We start from the raw sequence: 24,828 nt of genomic DNA on the forward strand, positions 1-24,828 counted from the left end.
CGATACGTAGATGTAAAAGTGATTACCCAACCTAACCATTCTACAGGAAAGACCACGGAACTCTTCTGTCATAACACCTCATTTCGTATATGCAGTGAGAATCGCACTAATAGGCTTTGGTCAAATATTTAGGGGAATCCCCCAAGGTGGAGTAGATTCCTAATAAGGGAGTAATTACTCATTGCATCCACCCAAGCGCAGCCATAGGGCTACAAAGAAAAGGTATTCTTTAACTACGAAGTTTCTGAGAAAGCTGTATAGCTTTCCTTTGTAGCCCTATGGCTGCGCTTGGGTGGATGCAATGAGTAATTACTCCCTTATTAAGAATCTACTCTACCTTGGGGGATTCCCCTAAATATTTGACCAACACCATTCCCACTTCGAGTTATAGATCAATTCGCTCTCGCCCTATCGTCTGCTCTGCTGACAGTCCTGGTTAGCTCCGTCGGTAGAGCGACTGCCCCGGAAAGGCGGTGGTGCCGGGTTCGATTCCCGGATCAGGACGAATTTTTCTTTAACCACGAAGTTTCTGAGAAAGCTGTATAAGCTTTCCTTTGTAGCCCTATGGCTGCGCTTGGGTGGATGCAATGAGTAATTACTCCCTTATTACTAATAGGCTTTGAAAGCCTCTTAGCTTTGCACTTTTGACTGTTTTATTTTGTCTCCACCTAGCGCTACTTATAAAAAATAAAAAATATTCAGCATAAGCAATGTCAAACGCATCACAACGAATTCAAAATCTTGCTGCGCCATAGCACCGTTTCTTTTGCCGTGAAGGCACATGTGGTTACCTTTCCTTTCTCGTATATCAGCTTTGATTCTGCTTTACTTTCTTCTGCCTATTCGACTGAATGAAGCTCTTATGTGCCCGTTTATATTCTGGCGTTGTGCGAATGACGAAGATGCAAAAATAGGACCAGAAATTTAAATGGTAGGCGCCGGTTATGTTTATAGATTAGGCTTTCTGCACTCTAAGCAAGGGCGGAAGAAAATTCGTCACGTCTTATTATGACAGGCATGATATCAACTTGATTACGTTTACTGTTAACCTGTCACAAGACCCTTTGTTCATTTCGAATTGCGCAGCGCATTAGCTTTAGGAGAAGTTTGCATTGACAAAAGCCTTTGTTCGGAAGTGAAAATTGTTAGCCTGATGATAACGATTACGATGTGGCTTCTGTTATACACTAAGCGGATGTCCCTTTAGTATACACGTGCCGTTTACGCAACAGTTCGTTGAGTAATACCGTAATTACAAAGAAAGATGAATAAAACGAATAAGAGTCGAGTGATCATTATGTTTTTATCTGCTCTTGTCCGCCAGGTTTCACTGAAAGCTCACGGAGACTCTCTGTAACGTGGCTACCTCTAGTGCTACCTACCAGCTGCAATGTTTTGCATTTGAACAAATTTGTCTTAGGTTCTATTTAGTTAACGTTGCAAGACGGTGCAAAATATGCACAAGGGTTCAAGACGTTCCTGCGCCTGTACTAATGCACCCTTCTCAGCCCTCGTACAGGACTCTCTTCACTTTTTTCATTCGCAAGGTAGATAGGATTATGTAAGATGATCGGGCAAATACAGCAGAAAGTGTTATGTTTTGTCAGTTATTACTTTACCAACGAGTGCAAATGCCAGCAGATTTCTCTTCATTATTAGTAATCAGTGGTGAATGAGTGTGTTTTTAAAACGCGGCGCCGTTAACACCGCAAGGATGTCGCCAATACAGCGATAAACAAAGAACTGAAATTCGAAGCTTTTTGCAGTAATCCATTTTTTACACTTTTTGTTACTAGGGCTTCTTCGTATCCTCCTTCGTTAACGCGTATTCATGCGCGCAGATCACTTTGAAGCAAGAGCTTTTAGCGCGCTGACTTCTGAGCACCGTCAATCCGTGAGAAAACGGCGTACTGGCCTTAACTGAAGACTATACATTGGTATATTATCAGATTTACCTGCTGAATGTCGCGTAAGCTCTACAAACAACAAAAAGAAAACTGCATCTTAGTGCGTCTCAGCGGGCGTAATGAATAATTAAACGTCGTTTGTAAACTCCCCTATAGCCGCTGCCTCTACGTTAGGTGATATAGCATAGACGTTTCTCTTACCTCCACTGATGCCCCTTGAATGTTACGTAGGCCCTGCCCGAGCTCCGGGAACTACTGGGGAGCAGCAATGGCAGCCACTTCTTAAAGTTCCTGAAAGGAGGTGTTTGGCGCTCTGTTTCCGTTTCGCCGTCATCGTTATGTCTTTCCGCCACTGCAAGGACAGAAAACAAGCAAATAGGGAGGGGTTTTGCGTCCCCGAGTTGCTAAAATGGCAAAGCCCTATTCATGCGGCTTCGTTATGTATTTCTCGTTCTACCCCGCTGATATATATGCATTCTGCATTTCAATTCCAAATACGCATTTCATATACTGTATTACTGCCACCAAATCATGACTTCCAAACGTTAACAAGATAGGCAAAATATTAAGAAATTATTCGATGTGATTCCACAATTCTCCACTATGGTTCTGTATTTGGAGGACAACTCGTCGTGAGCAACAAGTCAGTGCAAAGTTCCACGCAACTCACGCGATGCCAGCGCTCTAGTGTGAGTTAGTAACCGAGAAGGGGTTACAGAAAATACCAACCATCATATGCGCAGTGAAGCCTTGTTCAGCTGTTTGAGAAATATATTATGCATAGGTTTCTGTTTTTGTTCAGCTATTTGAGAAATATATTCTGTATAGAGATCTCCTAAGTACTGCAGCCCTTCGCGCTAGAAATCAGCCACGCTCCTTAAGATATTTGACCAGGTGTTAGAGTTTCCTAAGCATCTGGCTTGCCATCTACTCAGCCCGAAACGTCTGGTGAATATCTAAATTCAGTACTACGGTAACCCAGTGGACACCCGTTCAACATGCATACACAATTCACAAGTAAGCTACTCTAAAGCAATCTTGTGCACTTGCGCTGCCATGATCTGACACCTAATTCAGTGTAAGTTTTTGCGGTTTACGTATGCTAAAAGTGTTAGCTGGTAATATTTCAACATCGTTCCAAGAGACTGAGGGGCCTTCCTCGACTTCAAAATACATCATCTCAATTTCTGGACCAGGTGTACAAGGTGCGCTTCAGCTTATCATTTAAACCGCTAGTAGATTCAATGCACTAAGGTCACCATCGTACGCTTTAATCTTCTGATCAGACGTCCCCTTTAAATGCAGCCGACAAATTCAATCAGGACATTTACGTGCCCACGACACCTCGACACAGACCCTTTCCCGCAACCCAAATTGACAATTAGTGTCGAGAAAGGCAAAGCAAGTGAGAAATAACAAAGTCAGATAACTTGGAGCGCTGCCTGCTGTTAAGGAGGTGGAACCGTGCCATTATAGTGTACTATTATATTTCCCTTCTCTTCTCCAGGTGGTGAAATGCTTGCGAGCTCGCGCACGCTTCTTGTTTATAAGGTGTTTCGACTGGGCTGACTCTGATTCTATGTTCACCCAGATGCTCACCCGCTGTATTTCGAATGAGCGCTAAAGACGAATTTCAGTTGATATTCTCTGCTGCTCCATAGTTTTTATACTTGTATAAACGTTTTTTGTTTGGCGAATATTAAGGCGAAAGCCTTTAATGCCTCATGTTGTCGTGGACAAATTGTGTCCCGCTTTTGCGGCGTTCTTGTTGGCTGAGGCGGCATAACCTCATAGAGGTATCGACCAATCACAGAGAATCACCACGGTATGCGCGACTGTGTGCCTTATATGGCCACATGTAAATCAATGATCAATTACTAATTAATTATTATATTGCCAATTTATGACTAATTAAGTAGTTTGTTAATTCATTCCCTAATGACAAATTATTGGTTAAGTAATATATAGTTACTTACTCATTACTAATTATTAATACAAATAATTACTAATTAGTGCCAGTTGCATAGTAGAATGCGGCACTCAGGGTTTCGCCTTTCACTACTTTAGTCGCAAGCAGTCTCACGCAATTTTTTGCCTCACGAGGATTGTAAAAAATTACGAAAAAGAGAAAGGCAATGAAGATTTGAACTTGTGATATGTTTCTACGCATACTTTATGCTTTCTAGAAAAATGGACGACATCAGACATATAAACTATAACGAAATGTCAAAGCTAAGTCACAATAACAACACAGCAGAATTATAAAGGAAGCGTAAACTCCCCCCCACTCCTTTCTTGGTAACTTCTGGAGGCACTGAAGTACAAGAACTAGTGGTGACATACAAATGAATGCGTTTAAGCGGGCGAAATATTGCCTAATGTAAACAATATCCAGAGTACCATCCAAATTCTACGTAGAATAAGCTTGCGCTGCGTTCTTTGAATGGGCGGCGAGAGAGCCATCTAAAAATATTTTTGCATACCAACTTCGCGAAATTCATTTCGTCTAAATGCGAAGGACGTCCATAGCAATATTCAATGTTAAAAGGTTAAATATGTCTTCAAGTGGGGTGCACGTGTTTCATCCTTGCCAAGCAGTACATGTGTGCAATGCAAAATTTAACGTTTAAAGAAAAGCATTTAGACATTTTTTCCCAATCCCCATAAACATATTGCGATCTCGGCAAGTGTTTGCACAGCTGTAACGTACGCGTCTGTCCTCCTAGATCCCTCAACGATCTCAGGTGAAGGAATAAAAACCAAATGCGACATATAGTAGCTTATTCTGCCTGTATTCAATATTCATCTACCCGTGTATATTTTCAGAAAGGTTTACTTGGAAGTGTGTCAGCATACGTACTTCCTCTTCGTCCTCCTTTTCATCAACATTCAAATTAACCCAGTGTTAAAAACTGTTTAGTAATAAACGTAAACTACCTTGACCATATTTGCTTAACTTCTTTATCGTTAGAGATGCGAAGTTGGCCGAAGTTTAACGCAGAGACCAGGCGACAAAATAACAAACGAGAGCAAGATATAGCTCAAGGCGCGGCTCAGGCTGCTTATACTTGCATTATGAAAACATGAGTGTATACAATATTGTTTCCTGCTCAGCAAACATATCGCCTGCAAAGTGGAAGGCGCTGAAGACGTCACTTGCCACTCAGAATTTTTGTTTAGTCACATTTAATGCATACAACTCATACACTAGTGTCCAGGTACAGCCATTTGGTACGCTGGCTGAAACTTGCTTTCTTAAATTGTGCCGAGTGCCTTGATAAGGAAAACTTAATGCTAGGGCGCGCAATGCGTAGATGGCTATTTACCGAGCGCTGTCTGTGGTAAACATTTCAGAACACCATCAAAGCATGACCGAAGTAGTACCATTACCGGCCATCCGGAGTGAAGGACGACTGTTACATGCAGGAAATATGCTAATGATGTCATTGGTAATGTACAGCAAAGGTAGATACGACAGGTGCCAGCGTAAAACATGCTAAAAAAAGGAAATTGAGATAATTAAACGTTGCTAGATATCTAACCCTTGCGTTAATGTCTTCACATTCTTAGCTCTCTAAGCACCATTCTAATTTAGCGCATTTCATGTTGATTGCTACCGAATTTACCTTAGTCCTCATGACTATTGCTCTTCGCTTATCTTCACACTTTTCATCTTGTGCAAGTCTTGCACGCCTCCGTCGACAGTGCTTATAAATGCCGATGTATTTTGGCGTTATTTATTATCGTCTGCTATGCACCAACCTAAGCTTTCTCTTTGAAACATTCAATGTTGGCCTATCTATGAGTACAATCAGTAAGTCTGGAATCATACCAGTCTTCAATCATCAGCGTGTGGTAACGTATCATGCTACTGTCGTAAATGTGAGCAGAATTCAGGAGCAAAGCCCTTATTCATGTGAAAAGGATGTTTCTGTGTAAGAGTTTGGCTCCTCTAATCGGCGCGCAGACTCTGGGCTTATTGTTACAACAGGCAATATTCCGTGTTCTTTGGCCACTAATTAAGGTAAATAGCCCGAATGTTTTAAATATTTCAGCAAGCATATTATATACACTCCAACGCATAATGCTAAAGTCGCAAGAGCAAGCGTTGGCTGCGCATGCCACCCACCAATAGCTGTCCGCCATGGATTTCTTGCTTTACAGAATTGTTCACTGTCGTTGCAGCGGCTTTTTTTTAATTAGCATTATAGGTACGCAGGCGGTTTCTAACCATAGAGGGAACTCTGACTTGAGCATATCTACAGCGCAGTACAAACCTGCATAAAATGAAAGAGTAGTGCGTTCCAAATTTTTAATCCTCTTTCTCTCATAAGGTAGTGCAGCCATCCGTTTTAAGCAAAATAAATATCTAATCGGTAGCCCTTCCATAGTAATCCAGCCGAACAATACCCTTGTGCCATTTACCTAAAGATGTTTACTCACGGTTCCATTGCACCTATCATGAGTCACACACTAGGAAGGAATATCAGTATACACAGAAATACGGCGTCCTTTGGTTAGTTCCCTTTTGCAAGAACCAGTGCCACTGGGTCCCAGCGTCCCAGCGCCATACCTGATTATGATTCCAGTATGACGCTGGAAACTGGGCGCACTGGGACGCGGCATACTGGGACGCTCCGCACTGGCGGCACTGTTCGCCCGGAGAAACAAAAGGCGTGGGATAAAAATTAAAAAGTAAAAAGTAACGAAACAAGTTAAATACATAAAAAAACCTTTAAAAACGAAAAAAAAAAGAAAAAAAAATGCACCAAGCGCGCTTCGAACTCAGTCACTAGGCGCCTATTCAATCATTAGCTGACCACGCTACCTACGCGGCCAGGCCGAGAACTGGAATTGTTAGCCACATTTTTGTATTTTATGTCATGACCAGCATTTATGGGTGGGACTTCCTATTTCGGAGTCTACACGCCATTGCTGCGGCTCTAACAATTACAACTTCTTGATCATTGGAGCTTCCTTGCCTGCTCTCAAGACTTGCAATTAATGTTCTGGGTGCCTATTCTCGCTATTTTTTGCATTTAAATCATTTTAACATGTGGAGTTTGACATCGCTGACGAATTTACCAACGCTGGCTCTTCGCTGGTGCTCCGCTATCGCGGGCGTAATTTTCACTGAACACGGAGCTTTAGTACAAACCTTCAAGGAAAAAGTGCGACCAAGCTTCAATACCGACAAGCGCGAGAGCGACAACACTAATTAGCGTGTAACTAAACCTTATTTGTATGTAAACATTCCGGGAATCGTTGCGATGACCGAGAGCTCGGCTGCTTTATGCAGAGGAGCGCAAAAGCTTGAGAAACACGCAAAATTGTATGCATTACAAGCGCTGTATGTTGTTTTTTTCCTCATGGGCCCATCGCTCGGTAAACTACTATCTTCCTCGTTATGTGTTTTTTTTTTCTCTCATTGGCCCATCGCTCGGTAAACTACTCTCTTCCTCGTTTTATGTTTTCTTTCTGCTGTTTATACTGGGCCGTGGTGCAGGCTACGCTCGCCTGCGATATAGACCGCATTGAACATTTTGGCAATAATCATTGCGTTAGACTGCCCTTAAGATCAGCTGTGAAGTTTCCAGTTTTAGTTGTGCGTTAATCGTCAGTGTGTCATGAGATATCAGCGGCGCGGCGGTCGTGGTCTCTCTCGAAACGCTCGAAACGACCTATCGAAACATGAAAACTCTTGAAAAAAGATACTGCCTTTGTTTTCTTACAGGTTCGCAACGACTTCTCAGCAAAAAGCGCTTGCTTAAACGATATTTTTCATATGCCCCCCGATGGTCGATTGAAAGTACGCTGTTGCCCTGTTGGCCCCTGAGGGATGCTACTCCGGCTGACGCCGCACGCCGCACCGTCTATACTGGGGCACTGGGACCAGTGCGGCCCAGCGCACATACAGCGCTTCTCCGAGTGCATCGCGGATGCCAGCGACACACCCAGCGTCAAAAGTCTAATCCCAGCGTTTTTCTCCCATCGCACCAGTGCAGCCAGTGTCTTCCCGTTACTGCTCCAGTGAATATCGCAGACCTCCAGCGTGCCCAGCAGATCCAGTGCAAAACCAGCGCGAAAATCTTACTGGTTTCGCGCTAGAAGACGCTGGGAGACGCTGGTTTTTGCAATAAGGTTTTCCGCTAAATTATCTGAACAGATTTTTTACACTTACGGAGGCAACACGGCGAAGCCATTGTTGTTCCGACATCTTGCTGCATCGAGGTGTTTTTTTTCTCGGCTACGAAACTATCACTGTGTAAAATAATAGCGAACGGATGATGCGGCTAAAATATGGCAGCGTAGCCTGCGCTGTAACTTCGACTGCCCTATAATTTTTAGTAACCATATAACACCAATGTTCTGCTTTTTTTTGCAATGAGGGGTGGCGCACGTGGTCGAAACTGCTCTCGCAAGGACGCGCTGAGGTGCTGCTGCAGACGCCACTAGTTGCGCCTTTGAAGCTCACTCTGCTCGTAACAGCGTCTGTAACTTACAATTATACTTTTCTATTTCCACGATAACTTGGCAGAGCGTTTCAGGCTAACAATTCTTCTAAGTGTGGAGCGAAGCCTTTAATCGCAGTCCTCATATTACAGCAGCCGAAAACACAGGCATTTCCCTAATTGGCTATTCAGTTCTCCCCGCTCATCCTCCGTGAAACATTGTGCTGTAGTGTCGAACACTGATTTCAGCTGCACCGATCAAGCGCTGAAGCTGCACTTTCAGGTGCGCACAAACACTTACATTCACCGGTTAAACGGCACATGGATACAGTGGAATGCCGTCTTTTACAAGAGATGCACTTCTGGGTTGTGTTTGCTACTGCAGATCTTCGCTCGATACATAGCCATGTTACGCTCAATATCTTATTAGTTGTCTGTGTTTTGCTTCTACATTTTATTTACCAAACCAAGGCCTGTTACCATACATCCCTTTCCGCATATGTATAATAGAATAGCAAGTTTAGCTGAATGATTATACAAGCTATTCCACGAATGCATGCAGTATATTCCACGAATATACTTCATGAATTGCATGCCTCAAAACCTCCATACACCGGGAACTGAGCAGAAAACCCTTTATGACGCCACTTAATGCGGTGAGGCAGTGCAGAGCTGCAGTAAGCGGTATTCAGGCGCATTGAATTGGCATTTTGAGGAGGACGTCCGAGCTGCAAGCTGGTGATGATAGTTGCATAATTGCGCAGTAGTTGGAGCGTTTTGCCTTCCTTTGCTCACCAGTACACGTGAAATTTAAAAGCATATCAACTGCAATTAGAAAGAATTTTGCAAGGATAGCTCCGATTTTCAAACTTTTTTCTCTCCGTCGTCGGCACGCTCTCAGAGCTTTACCAGATGGCGTATGCTTCAGCTGACGGTTGGCAGGTTGGCATTGAAGAAGAAACATCTCGTGGCCCGTGCGGCTCGTCGATTCGCTGGCATCCTCCAAGAACGCAGACGGCTCCTGTCCCTAGACGATGCTTCCTGACAACGACGCCTGGAGCAACCAGAAAGACGGCGGCGCGCCTACCCAGCCGCAGACACCTGCTTCGCCCAGGTCGACGTCCTCCCCATCCCCAAGCACGGGCACGACTCGTTTGCCTTCAACTGTGGAGTCTCCAAGGTGCGTTCCGACCGCTTTTTGCGGCGTCTATCTTCTCTTGTGTCGTGCTATCGCTGCACAGGGATTTTTGTTTTCATTTGATACCTAACTGACTAGCTGCTCACACTCATGCGTAACACGTATGCTGGATAGAGGTGCTACGGTCACGGACGTCAGTGGCGGTTCTAGAATGTAGCTCTGTCAGTTAAGCCACCGGACAAAGAACAGAAAGGGAGGATGTTGCAAGATTTACCGAAGAATCGATAGCAATCATATTCACTTTTTAAGCCACCAAAAAGGAGCTCGGAAAAGACAGAGAGAGGGGGAGTTCTCTACCAGCACAGAAGAGAAGTAAAGTGAACTCACGGGTACTTTCTTTCGTGATCCATCCAAACGCTCGGACCAGAAACCAATCGCACATTGGTGCAGCCCATGTCTGCCATTAACCGTAGGGGTTGATGTGATGTCAGAGTGGTCGTTGTGGTGGCTGACTGATGCAATCCATTTTCTTTTAGACTTGTTCAGGCGATGCGTCAAAGAGACAGCGTCGTGTCACTCGAGACTTGGGAGCCTGAGCCAAGCCGCAACTCGCTGCTGATTGCCCAACGGGCCGCTGTTCCCGGGGTTAGCAATCCAAGTGGCGAAAACTACACCAGCAATCCAATTGCATTGGCCAAGGAAGACCCCGGGGACATGGACTCCCTCATCGGCAACGGCCCGTTTCAGCTGCTCATCCTCTTCTTCGCCCAAGTTGCATCGTCTTTGCTCAGGATCCACCACTTGTCCATGCGCCTGTTCTTGGCTCCCGTGGACCACTGGTGTCGGCCTCCACACGGCGGAGATGCACTCTCTCTGGGCGCCTGGAAAAACACGAGCATCCCCATTATGCCTGATGGTAGCTACAGCAAGTGTACCATGTACCATCCGACAGCGCACACTGCAAATGGCAGCAAAGTTGAGGTGCCCTGTACTGAATGGATATACGACCTGACCCCTGGAAGAAAATCGGTGGTCAGTGAATGGAACCTTGTCTGTGATCGCGCCTGGTATGTCTGCATTGCCTTCCTATACAACCGGCTTGGAGCCATCTTAGTTGTTCCATTCTCAGGGCAGATCGCGGATCGAATTGGTCGGCAACCCGTTATCTGCACCTGCATTATTGTAGCAGTCGCCTCGGCCGGTGCTGCAGTCGCCGTAAAGACGTTTATCACATTTGTCGTGTCCTGTATGCTGCTGGCAGCATCGCTGAGCATCGTGAAGCTACTCTTAATTGTGGTTCTTTTCGAGAATTCAGGCAAGAGCTACAGGGATTTATACTTGTGCCTCGCAAATATAGGCGCAACCTATGGGATGGTCATCGTTGCAGCCACGGACCACTACGCAATGGAGCGAATCACTTTGAACATCATTGTGTTCGCACTGGCCATGCTCCTCACGTCTGCCTACTGCTTCGTCGACGAGTCTGTCAGTTGGCTTCTGGTGTATCGCGACTTTGATCGCGCTGAAAACGTCATCAAGCAGGCATCGGCTCGCAACCGGCAGCCTCACGCAGGCCACTACATGTTCGGCAGCAACTCTACCGGCTACAGGCCGACCAGCCAGCTTGACATAAACTTCGCCACGTTCGTGGCTACTCACGAGCTACGGTGCCGCACGGCCATTTTGTCCTGGATCCTGCTGAGCCTTCTCGTTGTCCAGTACGGGATGTACGCCAGCAGCCAGGAGGTGAATACGCTTCATGGCAAGACCGCACTGGTGCTCATCAGGTCCTGCGCCTACCCTCTCGCCTGGAAGTTGCTCCGTGACTTCCCGCGCAAGAATGCCCTTTCCATGGCGCTTCCGGTCACCTGCTGTCTGGCCTGCCTGCAGGCCGTCTTCAAGGATATGGAGGTCCAGATTCTCAACTGGGTCCTGGAGGAGATCGTAATCACATCGACTGTGGGCGAAGCCATCGTCGTCTACGTCTTCACGCTCGAGCTTTTCCCGACGGTGATTCGTGGCATGGGCGCTTCTATCGTCTACTTCTTCGGCCAGCTTGCCGTGATGATAGCGCCCTATCTCGCATTGCTGGCTTCCCAAGTCCACCCACACGTACCGAGCATTGTCTTCAACGCCCTGCTGCTTAGCGCGCTAGGCATTCTTCAGTTCCTGCCTGAAACGAAGGAAAGGAAGCTGCCGAAGACTATAAATGACCTACTGCATTGAATCTGGAGCGCGCCTGCGATTTTTGCCCGCGCAGGTGCAAGGGGGCGCCCCGTCGCTTTTTGATGACTCGCGCTCCTGCATCTTCAAAGATGGCCGATATTTTCCTTTGCATCGCTGCAAATCATGTCCGCGTAAAAATGTTATTCTTCTGTCAAACCTGATTGATAAACGTCCTCCTGCTCTAAATGTTTCTATTCAATTATTTCAGATACTCTTTGCGCCACCTTTTTTCTTCTACTTCTTTTAGGATGCGGTAGAAACACTGAAGTTACCTATGTTATTCATTCGTTGCCGCCATAACCGCTGTAGAAAATGACATTTTATCCGAGCTTCCTATTGATTATGTGCTTTGCAAGAAGGAGCGATGTGGAAATGTACTTATTGCGTAACAGATTCATGGACAACGCTGCAGAAAAAATATCGTAATAATCTTCATTTTGTTCCGCGTTGTTTTAATCAGACCAATTATTTCACTCAAGCCAAGTAGTACTTCAATTGTCAGTCAATCAGGAAATGACACACCTAAAATAGCAAACCAAGTATGCTTTCCGCTAACCATAGTAAACATTACCGAATCTATGGTGCGTCAGCTGCACACCTAAACCCTAAATGACTGCATATTGACGGAATCGGTTATTCGGCATAGCATAGGAATGAACGATGAATGTGTAGCTCCGGGATTCAGTTAACATCAATGTGCTATCCATGGACATCGCTCATTAACCACACATTTTTTGTATTTCCAGCAGATCTCGCTGGCTTGTTTCCGTACATCACGTGCGCGCCTAGGTAAAGCACATGTTCCAATGAAATCAACATATATGAAGAACTCTCGCAGTACTTAGAGCGAAGCGTTTAAGCCATTGAAAATTCCGGAACTTTTGTATAACAGCAACGCAAAGAGCGCAAAAATGTATAATGGTGGTTTCTGGAAATTCGTGTCTAGATTTCGCGAGCTTCGCCATTTAGTAGCGAAATCAAAGTCAAAAAGTCCGTTCAAGATATGAAATGGCAGACATGGGGAAAGGCATTACAACCAGTCCGTTTAAAGCGCCTTCCCATTCTTCCACGTGCTCAAATTATACAGGGGAACAGGAGACACACACAGGCCAAACTGAATGCCGCCAAATAGGGAAATCCGTTATTCAAACAAATGCTCAAGATTTCAACTCAAGGCGCTGAAATTGCCTTTAGCTGATTTACGTGTATTAAGCACTGGACCCATTTAATGCTACATGGGATAAACTTCTAATGCAAGCAGTTCATTGAAGTGTTTCTTGTGAGCATTCGAGTAATTGTGAGAGCTTTAAGGGGAGCTGCTAATTTGTAAATTATTTTTAAAATTGTCCTGGCGACCGCTCATAGCCTATTTTGGTGATGCATTGCTGCGCGCAAGCCTCCCCCACTGACTTCAGCGAGGCTTCTGGGTGTGTCCGCTCATTTGATGCTCCCAATTTAGGCGAGCGGGACAGAGAGTGGTAGGTGACCGCCGTGACTTGTTTTTTTTTTTTTTCCCCACCACCGGCGTGTATTGAGTTGCGAGGGGAAAGGAGGCGCGTCATGTCCATCGCCCATGTGTTCGGTGCTAATGAAGTGAGCCTAAATCGTTTTGCGTTGCAAGGAGGATTGATACGATGCCTATAGCTAGGGCACGCTTTATTGTTCTAGTAAATAATGTTTCATGCGCCCACAAACAAACATACCACAACAAGCACAAACGAAAAAAAACATACCACAGGAAATAGAACGCACCCAGTGGAGAGAAAGTCCGTCTTAAGAAATAATGTGCACATAATGTATCTCATTACACCTGTGGAAGCAAGAAATGGATATGTTGGATCTGATTTATACAGCAGTAGGAATGCGTCCTACACCAAACTCAGCCTCTCTTACTGCAAATGTCAAACGCCGCTTCCTGACCATTTTAAGTTCTGTACAATGGCGGCCCAAACGGAATAATAACAGTGCATGAGCCGCCATCCCAATTCCATGAGAGTATTCAGACTAAACAACTTGACTTCTTATGTTAGGACACTCGCTTGAAGCGGATCCCGACCCCGGTTCAAAATACGTTGTACGTATGCGTCCCAGTACATTTCGAGCAGCTTCAAAGTCACAGTACTCAGGGTTGTGGAGTGTTTCTTTGTGAATTGTACAAGCAGCGAAAAAGAGCATAAAGCTGAAATGGACGCTCCTTACTCAGAATTCAAGCTAACTCCACTCCTGATAAGCAGGAAGCGGGAAACCAAGCTAAAGCTCCTACCGTCGCTCCTACATTCTCAAAATAAACGTGGAGCTTTTCCCGTTTACCCATTGGGCGAAAGCTGACCGCAAGCATCCAAAAAAGCGCGAAGTGCACCTGTCCACACGTTTACACTATAACAAAATATGAAATGCGGCGCGCACAATATCGCAGTTTGTGAAGTCGTCGATACGCACATTTTCATGTACGGATGACTGCTGCTAGATCTGCGAGGCACCGGCCGAACGCCTGTGCTTAAACCGCGAAGGCGCATTTTTTGTATAGGTGACGAGTGCTCTGCTGACAACAGCATCAAGCATCAACTATTGCTTTCGATAAACAACCAACCCCCCCCCCCTCCTAATGAGGTGGTCTTGTGATAAACGTTAAAACGACGAGAAATGCGTGTTTAGAAACTGGTGGGTCGGTGGGCAGAGTGGTGCAATTTTTTCACGGTAGCAGCCAGCACGACACCCGCCATACCCAGGCAACGATTCGTCTGGTCACTGCGTAGCCATAAATGACCGACGACCACGCTTGTAGAGGCATCAATGGAGAAACATGGGGACACAGCGAATTTTGGCATTGCAGGTGGACTCCAAGATATATTCCTCCCTTCGTATTAAGTCCGGCACACAGTGTGCTTAGGTGCAGTTTGTGATCATTTTAATAGAGTGTAGAACTCAGTCTGCGGCAATCTCATGAGTAAAGTTTGGAGCACGACGCCATGAATCCCGTCACGGGTTGAAAGAAGCTGTAGTGGAGGGCTCGGCGGTCTGGGATTAGTTGAGCCACCTGGAGCAGTTAAAATTGAACTGACATCGCATATATAATTTACAGGAGCCTTTCATATTCACCCGCCGTTATTTCAGTGCTTAGAGCACTCGGTTACTGAGCTAGAAAGCGCTTTTCGCTGAGGCGAAACAAAAGGCTTCATGCCTCGTTCGACGTTAGCGACGTTATAGAGGACCGCTGCCGGTCTTTTCAGGACATTACCCCTTACTTATTCTACTTCACGATTAGCCTATTTCGCTTTCACATCCATGGGAATGTGACCGCTGCTTTCGAGCAGCCAGCTTTTAGATAAGAGGTCAGAATCGATCTGCACGTAGGAGAGCTAGTCCAGTGGCTATAGACAATCACGGCGCTCATCCTGGCCTGAAAGCATACAACGCTGGTTTCATATATCATAATTTCCGGTTTGTATGCTCACCAATAATGCACTGACCGGTCTTAAAATGTCGAAGAGTAGGAACAAGTCAATCCGACAGGAAGCTACGCGCATTGCAAAAAAATGTCAGGTACTTGCTCACCTTTTGATGCACCCAAGAACTCTTGACGAAAAGGTGCGGCACGCTTCACACATTTTTAAACATGGTATGGGACGCTTCTCCTCGTGGGTTGGCGGTCTGCATACGCTGGGGACAGCATATTCGATGTCCGGCGGAAGTGCCACACCTCTACAATCAACATTCAATGCGGCCCCTCTCAGCGCCTGTGGAACGCAAGAAGCGTAAGTAATTTTTTCAGAAAATAATTGCCAATATCAAGCAGACAGAAAAATTTTGTGGTCTATATAAAATATTTCCTTTTTTTATCCCAATCACGAGGTTCGATTTTTTTTACTTTTATTTTCAAATAATGTACTAAATATGCGTACTCCCACCAACAATCATAACTGTTGTATACCTCTCCACAAGAAATGTTCCTTTCGCAGTTATTGTATAAAGGTGGAAGCTGTGCAATGAACCAAAATGATTATCATGTCATCAATTATCGCTTTTAACTATATATTTACCAATAAACAATGATTCCAAATAAGGAATGCTTAAAAAAATGCAATAATAGTAAAAGATAGCGTACAATTTTATTTTTTGTGCTTGATATCACAGCACGATATACGCATGAAGAACAAGTGGAAAGTTTCAATAAGATATCTATTGGAGGAAAAACACGGCTATTCCCGTAAGCCGAAATTACAGAAAAATGACTTTCGAGCGTAATAATAAAAACGTTGATATATGTACATATGTAATAGCATCATCCAAGAGGGTTAAAACTGCCGAAATTTATAGCCAAAGTGCTCCATAGTCTTCTCTTTGCTCCTTTTTTCTCTGTGAATCCGCTCGCTTTTTTATTTGCCTTTCTTGTGACATGGATAGAGTGATGGGAGGATTTCTTGATGCTCTGTTGGTCGCCTGTCAAGCAAGCTTTTACATTTCCCATATAATTAGAGTACCTATACAACTAAGTGAAAGCGAAGGAAGTAGGTCAAGCAGTGCAAAAATATTTCTTCAGAGCGTATTTCAGCCTGCAACATGTGAAACCGTGGCCTGAAAAAGAAAATAAAATGCGACGGCAGCAGGAAAAGCTACAATGCGGGATGATGACTCATTATCCAATCCGAAGTTTAGCTTTTCCTACCGTTGCCACTTTTCACTTAATTCAAGGTATCCTGCAGGTAGGTGCCTTCCGAGAAGTGATGCGCCTATATTACCTTAGTTCCCTCGTAACCAAGGTTTTGCGATGCCCCTTAAATCAACCATTTGAAAGCCACTCAGTCAATGCTAATGGCGTTCGGCTGTTACTCGTGCCTTAACAGGGTTTCCTCCCATGTTGAAGGCACTACGGAAAATAAGCAACACTTTCACGCTGCCAGAGATCTAGGTTACACCTCTTCTCGTCTCTACCAGTGTTATTATCGTTCGGTGCGATCGCCAAACATTTTGCAGTATGTTCAATATTGTGGATTCTCCATGATTACATAAGTGGAACTGATAGGTCGAATTGCTAACTTTTTACGGATTCTTCTAGATCATCTTTTTTCACCACATATTTTGTTTATTTTACTTTAAATGTTCTTCTGTCATTTTTCACTATTAAATTTTTATAGATGCCTTAGCTCAGATGTAGAGAAATTATTAACATTACGAGACGTTTACCTCTAATTTCTGCATTAGCTTTTTTAGCTGTCAGTGTTTAATGCACGCCTATCCGCCGATCTGCATCACTTTTGCTTGCATGCAAGTACCATGCTCAGACTTTAACGCTATAGTGTTAGAGAGCAGGTCCCCTTAGAACTGTATAACGGAATAAAGTTGCGTTTGTCTTCGATGATGTGACCTCACAAAGGCATAGCTGAGTGGGAGTATTTGGAACAAACCACAACTACTGAAGTGCAACTGTGATGGCATTGCTACTCTCTTGCTCGCAGGTCCACATCGTGAATTCATTGAACCATAATTATTTAACACCTTTGCAGAATCAAAAGCCATTCAGTTAAACAGTTCCCAGATTACTTCAGAATTTTCTGTCGAGAAATGCGAAAGCCCGAGCATTGCTGCCGCACAGGGTACATCGCTCACTCCTTGTCGGATAAAATAGCGTTCGCTCAACGCATCGAAGTTCACCGTCCAGGAAAAGAACGATGCAGTGTGTTCTCACTCGCCGAATCTCGCTGACGCATCTCGCGGACCATTCTCGCCGGTGCGAGATTTTCACTATGAGCCTTGGTTCACAAGAATGTAAAGGCACAGTATCTGTCGCACTTGTTTCTGTGGACACCTGAAGTCTTTTTGGGTACCATCGAGTCCACATGCCGGCGACCGAATTTTTGAGTAATAGTAAAGCTTTCAGTATGCTTGGAGTGAAAACTCCTGCAATTCCACTGTCACACTAATTTTCTTGCGGTTCCCTGCCATCGTTAGGGTTGTTGCAAGTTGGGGTAGTCGATGTTTTGGGATGAGAGGCTATGATGTGACGGGAGTTGGGCTACGATTTTCGCTTGGGACGATTGCTGTTGCTCGACCGCTGTCAACTGAGTGCTGAGGTCAGTGGTCCATGAAATTGTGCTTTGGGCCATTACTTCGAATTTTTGGGCTAGCTTTTGTTCGAGGAGAGCTAGAGAGGTGAGGAAGTCTGATTGATTTTGGTTTGTCGTTTGCTGTGGGGTCTGTTCCGTAGCCTTACATTTGGTGGGGGCATTGTGGGAGGTGGAAGGTGTGGGGCTTGATGCGGGGACAGGTGATGGGGAAGAAGGTGGAAGGTTCGGTTCTGGATGAGGAGTGAGGGGTTGGACTTCCATTCGCTCTGTGGGGGGAGGGGACGGAATTGCGCTTCCAGCGACCCCGATAGCCGAAACGCTGATGCGGCGCCGAAGAAACGCTGCCGTTCCCGCGGTTTTAGAGCTCAGCTCTTTGACGCTCGTTCATGCGTTTCGCGTCGCCATCGCTGTTGGCGTTGCCGTCGGCCTCGTAACTTGGTGACGTGATCGGCCGTGACGTCATGATCGCACGTGACGTCATCATTTTGTCACATCCGCCGGGCGTTCGACCCAGGCATTCGTGCGGCGCCTCTCATTTAGCGCTTCCTGAAACGCCTCACCACAGAGCATATAGAAATAAATGCAGTACAGCAGGCATCAGCGGCGTTTAAAATGGGTTGACATCAATGGAAAAACGCAATATCTGTCACCATGCTCCGCAAACACCTTAATCGGGTCGTTAGAAAAATAAGGACGGTGGGAGCGAAAGAAATAAAGAGGTGCGAGCCGTATTGGAGGGCTTTGGACCTCCGCGCATAATGGAAGCTTTCGCATCATCGCACTTTAGAAGTGCAGAGTGCCCCTAGAGGAGGAGGAGGAGACGGAAGAGCATTTGTTTCCGCCGAATATGGAGCGCCAGCCACCTCCGGATCCCGCACGCAAGCGTCCGGGGAGGCAGTCTGTCGCACCGCGGCCGGAGGATATCCGGCCCCGTATAGAAGAGGTCTTCAGCCTCGGCCGCCAGGCGGACGGCAAATCGCTGTTTTTTCGTCGGAGCTTCTAAGCGTGGTCTCCCATTCATCGCTAGTTTTAATCGCGTTGCGCCCTGGGGCACGAACGCATCTCCATATTATGTGATCTGCCACGTGGCCGCAAAATTTACAAATTTCGGTTTCTGCACCGTTTCTGCACCGTACCGTACCAATACATTCTTTGTTTTTAGATGTCGTGGAGGCGTCCGCCGCTACCCGAGGTAGCGAGGAGCGGGCGAGCATGCGGGCAGCTTCGTTGCCGGCGAGACCGGCGTGTGCTGGGGTCCAGATTATGGTCACGCTTTCGGCGAGAGATGACTCGTTCAAATATTAAACTGTTCGCAGTGTTAATGCACACAAAATTACTTCTCGATTCGAGCTCTAAAATGCGTCACCGAGTCGTATCAACGACCTGTCGTCATTCAAACCGTAACGGGCGTTAACTTCTGTGGGCCGTGACCACAAATTATGATTTAGAGAAAAGAAAAGCATGTATCTGCTCTCTCCTCGATGGTCACCGGAACCTTAAGAAAAGCGAGAAGCAAGAGTCAAAGAACAAAAAAAGCGGTACTGTAGTTAAGGGTACGCAGTAATTTCGACCACCTCAGGGTGGCAGTTCCTGGCCCTACGGGGCTCGGACGGTAGGTCCGCTTGTGGCGGGGGCTAGCCAGCCACCGAATTTAATCTGTTGTAAGCCGTCGTTGCACTCACCACTGCTTCGGTGGTGGATGACGGCTGTTGTTGCGGCGCGCGTTTTTCTCTCCCTGAACCCGACCTCGGCGGCTGCGTTTCGATGGAGGCCAAACGAAGAGGCGTCTGTGTGTTGTGCGATGTCAGCGCACGTTAAAGATCCCCAGGTGGTCGAAATTACACAGGAGCCCTCCACTACGGCTCCTCTTTCTCTCTTCATCACATCACTTTAATACCTTAAAGACCCTCATTAGAGGATATTACATAAGGGGTGGGGCGCACAGAAATGAAAAACAGAATTGGTAACATATATGTGTAAGTAAGTTATACAAATACAAGATTTTCACTGCGCAAGCACACGTGTGACTTGTTCAAGAAATAAAGATGGACATGTGATAGCAGCAAGTTCTCGGGGAAGGCCGTTTCAGTCGTTGGCAGTCCGGGGGAAGAATGATGAAGAAAAATTTGGAGGACGCTTAAGCTTCGCCTTCAAGAATGGAACGCGATAGCGTTATTGCACCTCGTCGAGAAAACTTATTAAACGCAAGGGTATTGGGGAATCCTCGCACCGGTACCCGCGCGGCCCGAAGGGGAGAAGCGGGTGAGCGAAGATAGTGATCTAAAGAAAGGAAAGACGCTTGATTTTACAACCCGTGAGGGTGCACGGCGAAACGTCAGGGGCGAGTGGCGCGCCACGTGTCGGGGCAGCGCCGCACATTGCGAGGAGGGGTTCTTCTGTGTTTGCCGCAAGATGGCTCTGCATGTGCGCAGAGCGCAGAAGAAATGTAGCGAAAACGTACTTCGCTACTCGTGTAACTGCGACTTCTGTAACATGCTCATAATTACCGATATACACCGCAGTATAACGTTCTACGGCACGTTTCTCAGGCAACACCGCATTCACTAGAAGCGCTTTTGTACCGCTTTCAAGCATCGAACTCGTGGCCGAGTGGTAGCGTCTCCGTCTCACACTCCGGAGACCCACCCAGCCCATATTGGAACTTGCTTTTTATTTATGAAGTGCATGTTTATTTATGAAGTGCATGCCGGGATTTATCGCTCACTGGACCACGACGACACCTGCTTTTCTGCGACACGAGCTCCTTGACGCTACCGCGTTAAAATGTAGTGGTGCGGGCGCGATGTCGGGACACTTGCTGCTGATGACCCACCTCCTTTCACTCCCACCTTCCTCTCTTCCCTTACGGCGCGGTTAATTTCTCCCACCCCGCCAGGGTGGCGCAGTGGTAAGACGCCCGACTACTGAGCCGGAGTTCCCGGGTTCGAACCCGACCTCGGCGGCTGCGTTTCGATGGAGGCGAAACGAAGAGGCGTCGTGTGCTGTGCGATGTCAGCGCACGTTAAAGATCCCCAGGTGGTCGAAATTACTCCGTAGCCCTCCACTACGGCTCCTCTTTCTCTCTTTCCACTTTCCCTTCCATCTTCCTCCCTTCCCCTACGGCGCGGTTGCAGTGTCCACAGAAAAACAAGTGAGACAGTTACCGCGCCTTTCCCTTCCTATCAGATCGACCACCTGGAGATCTTAATGTCAGCGCAGGTTAAAGATCGCCAGGTGGTCGAAATTACTCCGTAGCCCTCCACTACTGCTCCTCTTTCTCCCTTTCCACTTTCTTTCCCACCTTCCTCCCTTCCCTTACGGCGTGGTTCTGGTGTCCACAGAAAACAAGTGAGACAGTTACCGCCCCTTTCCCTTGCTATCAATTAATTAATCAGTCCACAGAAAACAAGCGAGACAGTTACCGCGCCTTTCCCTTCCTATAAATCAATCAACCTTGTCTTGTGTGCTGACATCGCACAGCACACGAAGGGGCGTCTGTGTGCAGTACGATGTCAGTGCACGTTAAGGATCCCCAGCCGGCTGGTCGAAATTACTCGGTAGCCCTCCATCCACTACGGCTCCTCTATCTCTCTATTCACTTTCACTCCCACCTTCCTCCCTTTTCTTACGACGCAGTTCAGGTGTCCACATAATAAAGTGTGATAAATACTGCGCAATTCTCTTCCTGTGAACCAACCAACAAGATATATTGGTTTAGAGAATTGGAAAGGGGCAGTATTTGCAATGCTTTTTCCGTGCACAACTGAAGCGCTCCGTAAGGGAAGGGAGGAAGGTGATAGCGAAAGCGGAGAGAGAAAGCGCTGTATTTGAATTCGCAAGCCTGCATTTAGGCTGATGTGTGTGCGGCCGTCCATCAGCAGAAAGTACCACGCTCAACTTATTAAATGACAGCGGGCACTGTAACATTTAGAAAAAAAATCATTATTTACCGAGAATCGAGTTCCTATACCTTTTTGATTACTAGCTGAGCACGTTTACCGAGTAAACCACACCGGTCACGTGAGAAATAGGCTCTTATTTCTGCTTATCTATCACCGCTTTTTGATGGAGGCGAAAAGCAAGGTGCCCGTGTGCTGTGCGATGTCAGTGCATGTTAATGAACCCCAGTTGGTCGAAATTTCCGGAGTCCTCCACTACGGCGTCTCTCATAGCCTGAGTCGCTTGTGGACGTTAAACCCCACAAACCAAATCGTTCTTTCCGTCTCCATGGCCCCGGAGGGGCCCAACGATGACGCCTATAACCGCGGTCTCCAGTAGAGCGCGTGGCACACCCAATCTAGACCACCAATGAAAACCGAGCGCCGAAACGAGCGCGCGCCACCGCCGTCGAGTGAAGGTGCTCGCCTCGGATCCGGCGCGAAGCACTGTGTGATCTGCAGGGATCTTGCAAATGAACACTGCAGTAGAATCAGACCCAAATAATTTCGCCTTATTGCTCTTTAGTGGTGTTAATTGTCTCCGGAATATTTTGGTGTGCGTGCTCGTTAAAGAACGGCATCTAATGAATCTAAACAAACACAGGTATCAAAATTATTCATGGGGACATCACAACGCCACTTCTTCCTTTCACCTTCTTCACTCTCAATTCACTATGCGTGTCAGGTATCCACAAACAGTGAACCGACTACAGCACCTCTTCAACCATCACAACCAATTTTCAATTTCTGCTAAACATTCCGCGGACCTCCCTATTAAAGCTAATAGTTAAGCTAATGCGCTCCGTTGGACATGGCAAATACATTTAAGGTTTTGCGCTTTTCCACAATGTAACAGCATATTAGTAGTAAAGGCACTTTATTTTCGAGCAGAAATCAACCGCTCAAAATGCAGTTCGCCTGCGACATCAGGCCGAGCTGGTCCTCTTCGTCAGGAGAAGCCAGCCAGGTATGCCAGAAAAGGACTGGGGATGAGGGAGATGGTAGAAAGGAGACAGGACGGCGACAGGGAGTAGAAGAGGCAGTGTGCAAGATCCACATAAAGCTCAGGGCAGTTGGGGCACGACGGGTAAGAGCGGAACCTGTATAGATACAGTCTTGCTGGTTTGATGAGTGTGTTTCTTTGAATTTTGCGAAGGGTATGTATGAGCAGAGTCCTTAAAAGGAATTGAAGGACTCTGGTATGAGCTTGGGAAACAGAGAGACGGGGGTGTGGAGCAAGGAGAATGGTGAGCTCCTGCCTGAATTCTAGGTAGGATTGCTATATGAATTTCCCGACAGTCACACTGTAGCGTACATCGACGCCTCCATACTCGGATCCCTTGGTGCTGCAGCCCAGATCATACATTACCCTTTTCCCCCTGATCCTCTCTATTTTACCAGTGGTCTATTCATACCTAGACCCGCCAGACCGTACTATCTTGGAGATCCTCTTGATTTTTATTTATTTACATGATACTGCAGACCTCTTTGGTCCAAGCAGGATCCCTTGGTGCTGCAGCCCAGATCATACATTACCCTTTTCCCCCTGATCCTCTCTTATTTACCAGTGGTCTATTCATACCTAGACCCGCCAGACCATACTATCTTGGAGATCCTCTCGATTTTTATTTATTTACATGATACTGCAGACCTCTTTGGTCCAAGCAGGATCCCTTGGTGCTGCAGCCCAGATCATACATTACCCTTTTCCCCCTGATCCTCTCTTATTTACCAGTGGTCTATTCATACCTAGACCCGCCAGACCGTACTATCTTGGAGATCCTCTTGATTTTTATTTATTTACATGATACTGCAGACCTCTTTGGTCCAAGCAGGATCCCTTGAAGCTGCAGCCCAGATCATACATTACCCTTTTTCCCTTGATCCTCTCTATTTTACCAGTGGTCTATTCATACCTAGACCCGCCAGACCGTACTATCTTGGAGATTCTCTTGATTTTATTTATTTACATGATAATGCAGACCTCTTTGGTCCAAGCAGGATGGGCAAAATCAGTGTTAAGAAGAAATAACAAAGAAAAGGAGAACTTTTTGCGTGCCATGCAAAGATACACTTCTACAAATAACCTGGAAGTATGAATTGATTTTGCATGCTGTCCAGGAATTCACTCGTCTTCCTCTACACAACAATAGGTTGTGTACACTGATCCCTAGGCCGCCATCCGTGCCTCTCAAAAGAGAACCATGCCACTAAATATACACGCTGACTTAGATATGGCGCTTTTTGATCTGAAGCCTTGTACAGTGACATTGAGATGGATTCAACAGCAATATTTGACACCAGAACACGAGACCTAGGTTTGCGACTGGTCTTCACGAATGTTGGCAGAAGCTTTGGACAGGTGGCGCTATGCAGTGACACCAGCTCACTCTAAGCTAAGGCCCTCAGCAATGAAGCTTTGCCATGGGCCTCCAAAATCCTTACCGCATAGGCTGTGCGAGCGAAAATAAACCAATTACATGTACCCGCTCAAAGTCTTTGGTCCTCTCGTTGTCTGGTCATCACCATCTGGAGGCTAATTACTAATTTTTATTTTTATTAACTCCAAATCCAATGCAGCCGCTGCAGACCTTTTCAACAAATGGGCCAACCATGACGGTACGAGGCCCTTCTATTTTTTTGTTATTTTTTCTCCCTCAACAATCATAAATAAACGCCGTCTCCTCACCTACTCTTCTTCCGCCGCGCCCTGCTTTTTTGGCAGTGGTTATCCTTAGACTGAATTGAACACATTCTTCCAGTAACGATCGAATTGTGTTATATTGGTGATTGAGTGCTTCGCTCCCATAATGTGGCTCCACAAGAGAACATATGTTCAATGGATAACTTTTCTAGTGCCTACACGAGGACGGCCCTGATTAAACTGATATGTCGAATGTCGATGAGATTAGCAACAAAAGACGAAAGATATTCTTCAAAAGTTGGTACTGTATTCAGCTCGCTGATATTTTTTTAAGCGATACCTTCGCAAAGGCATGTTGTTACGACTGTAGGAACAAGGAATATAAATGCATGGGCCTGCTACTGGCTCCGTAGCTGAGCCACCTCCGCTGCCTCGTGCGGAAATAGATATATAGAAAA

General features: G+C 46.1%; 2 protein-coding genes across 2 annotated transcripts in view; one reads left to right on the plus strand and one right to left on the minus strand.

Annotated features, from left to right (window-relative positions):
• The window catches only part of LOC146193330 (uncharacterized), a 127,114-nt gene that overhangs the window by 100,106 nt on the left and 2,180 nt on the right, over window positions 1–24,828 (minus strand). The window contains exons 2-4 of the mRNA XM_084602675.1: window positions 15,279–15,460; window positions 9,885–10,378; window positions 2,109–2,259 (exon numbers count right to left, since the gene is read on the minus strand). Coding sequence (XP_084458801.1) covers window positions 2,109–2,259; window positions 9,885–9,939 — 206 coding nt within the window. The 5' untranslated portion in view covers window positions 9,940–10,378; window positions 15,279–15,460. The remainder of the gene's footprint in view (window positions 1–2,108; window positions 2,260–9,884; window positions 10,379–15,278; window positions 15,461–24,828) is intronic.
• Window positions 10,212–11,723, plus strand: LOC146193332 (organic cation/carnitine transporter 2-like). Its single transcript, XM_084600520.1, has one exon. The coding sequence runs from the start codon at window positions 10,212–10,214 to the stop codon at window positions 11,721–11,723; it is 1,512 nt and encodes a 503-aa protein (XP_084456646.1).

This window comes from Amblyomma maculatum, chromosome 4 (genome assembly GCF_055883805.1).
Source record: "Amblyomma maculatum isolate TAMU_Amacu chromosome 4, ASM5588380v1, whole genome shotgun sequence".
In the NCBI taxonomy this organism is placed as follows: Eukaryota; Metazoa; Arthropoda; class Arachnida; order Ixodida; family Ixodidae; genus Amblyomma; species Amblyomma maculatum.

Coding starts and splice junctions, on each gene's coding strand:
- LOC146193332 (XM_084600520.1), top strand. CDS start 10,212: ATGGACTCCCTCATCGGCAACGGCCCGTTTCAGCTGCTCATCCTCTTC.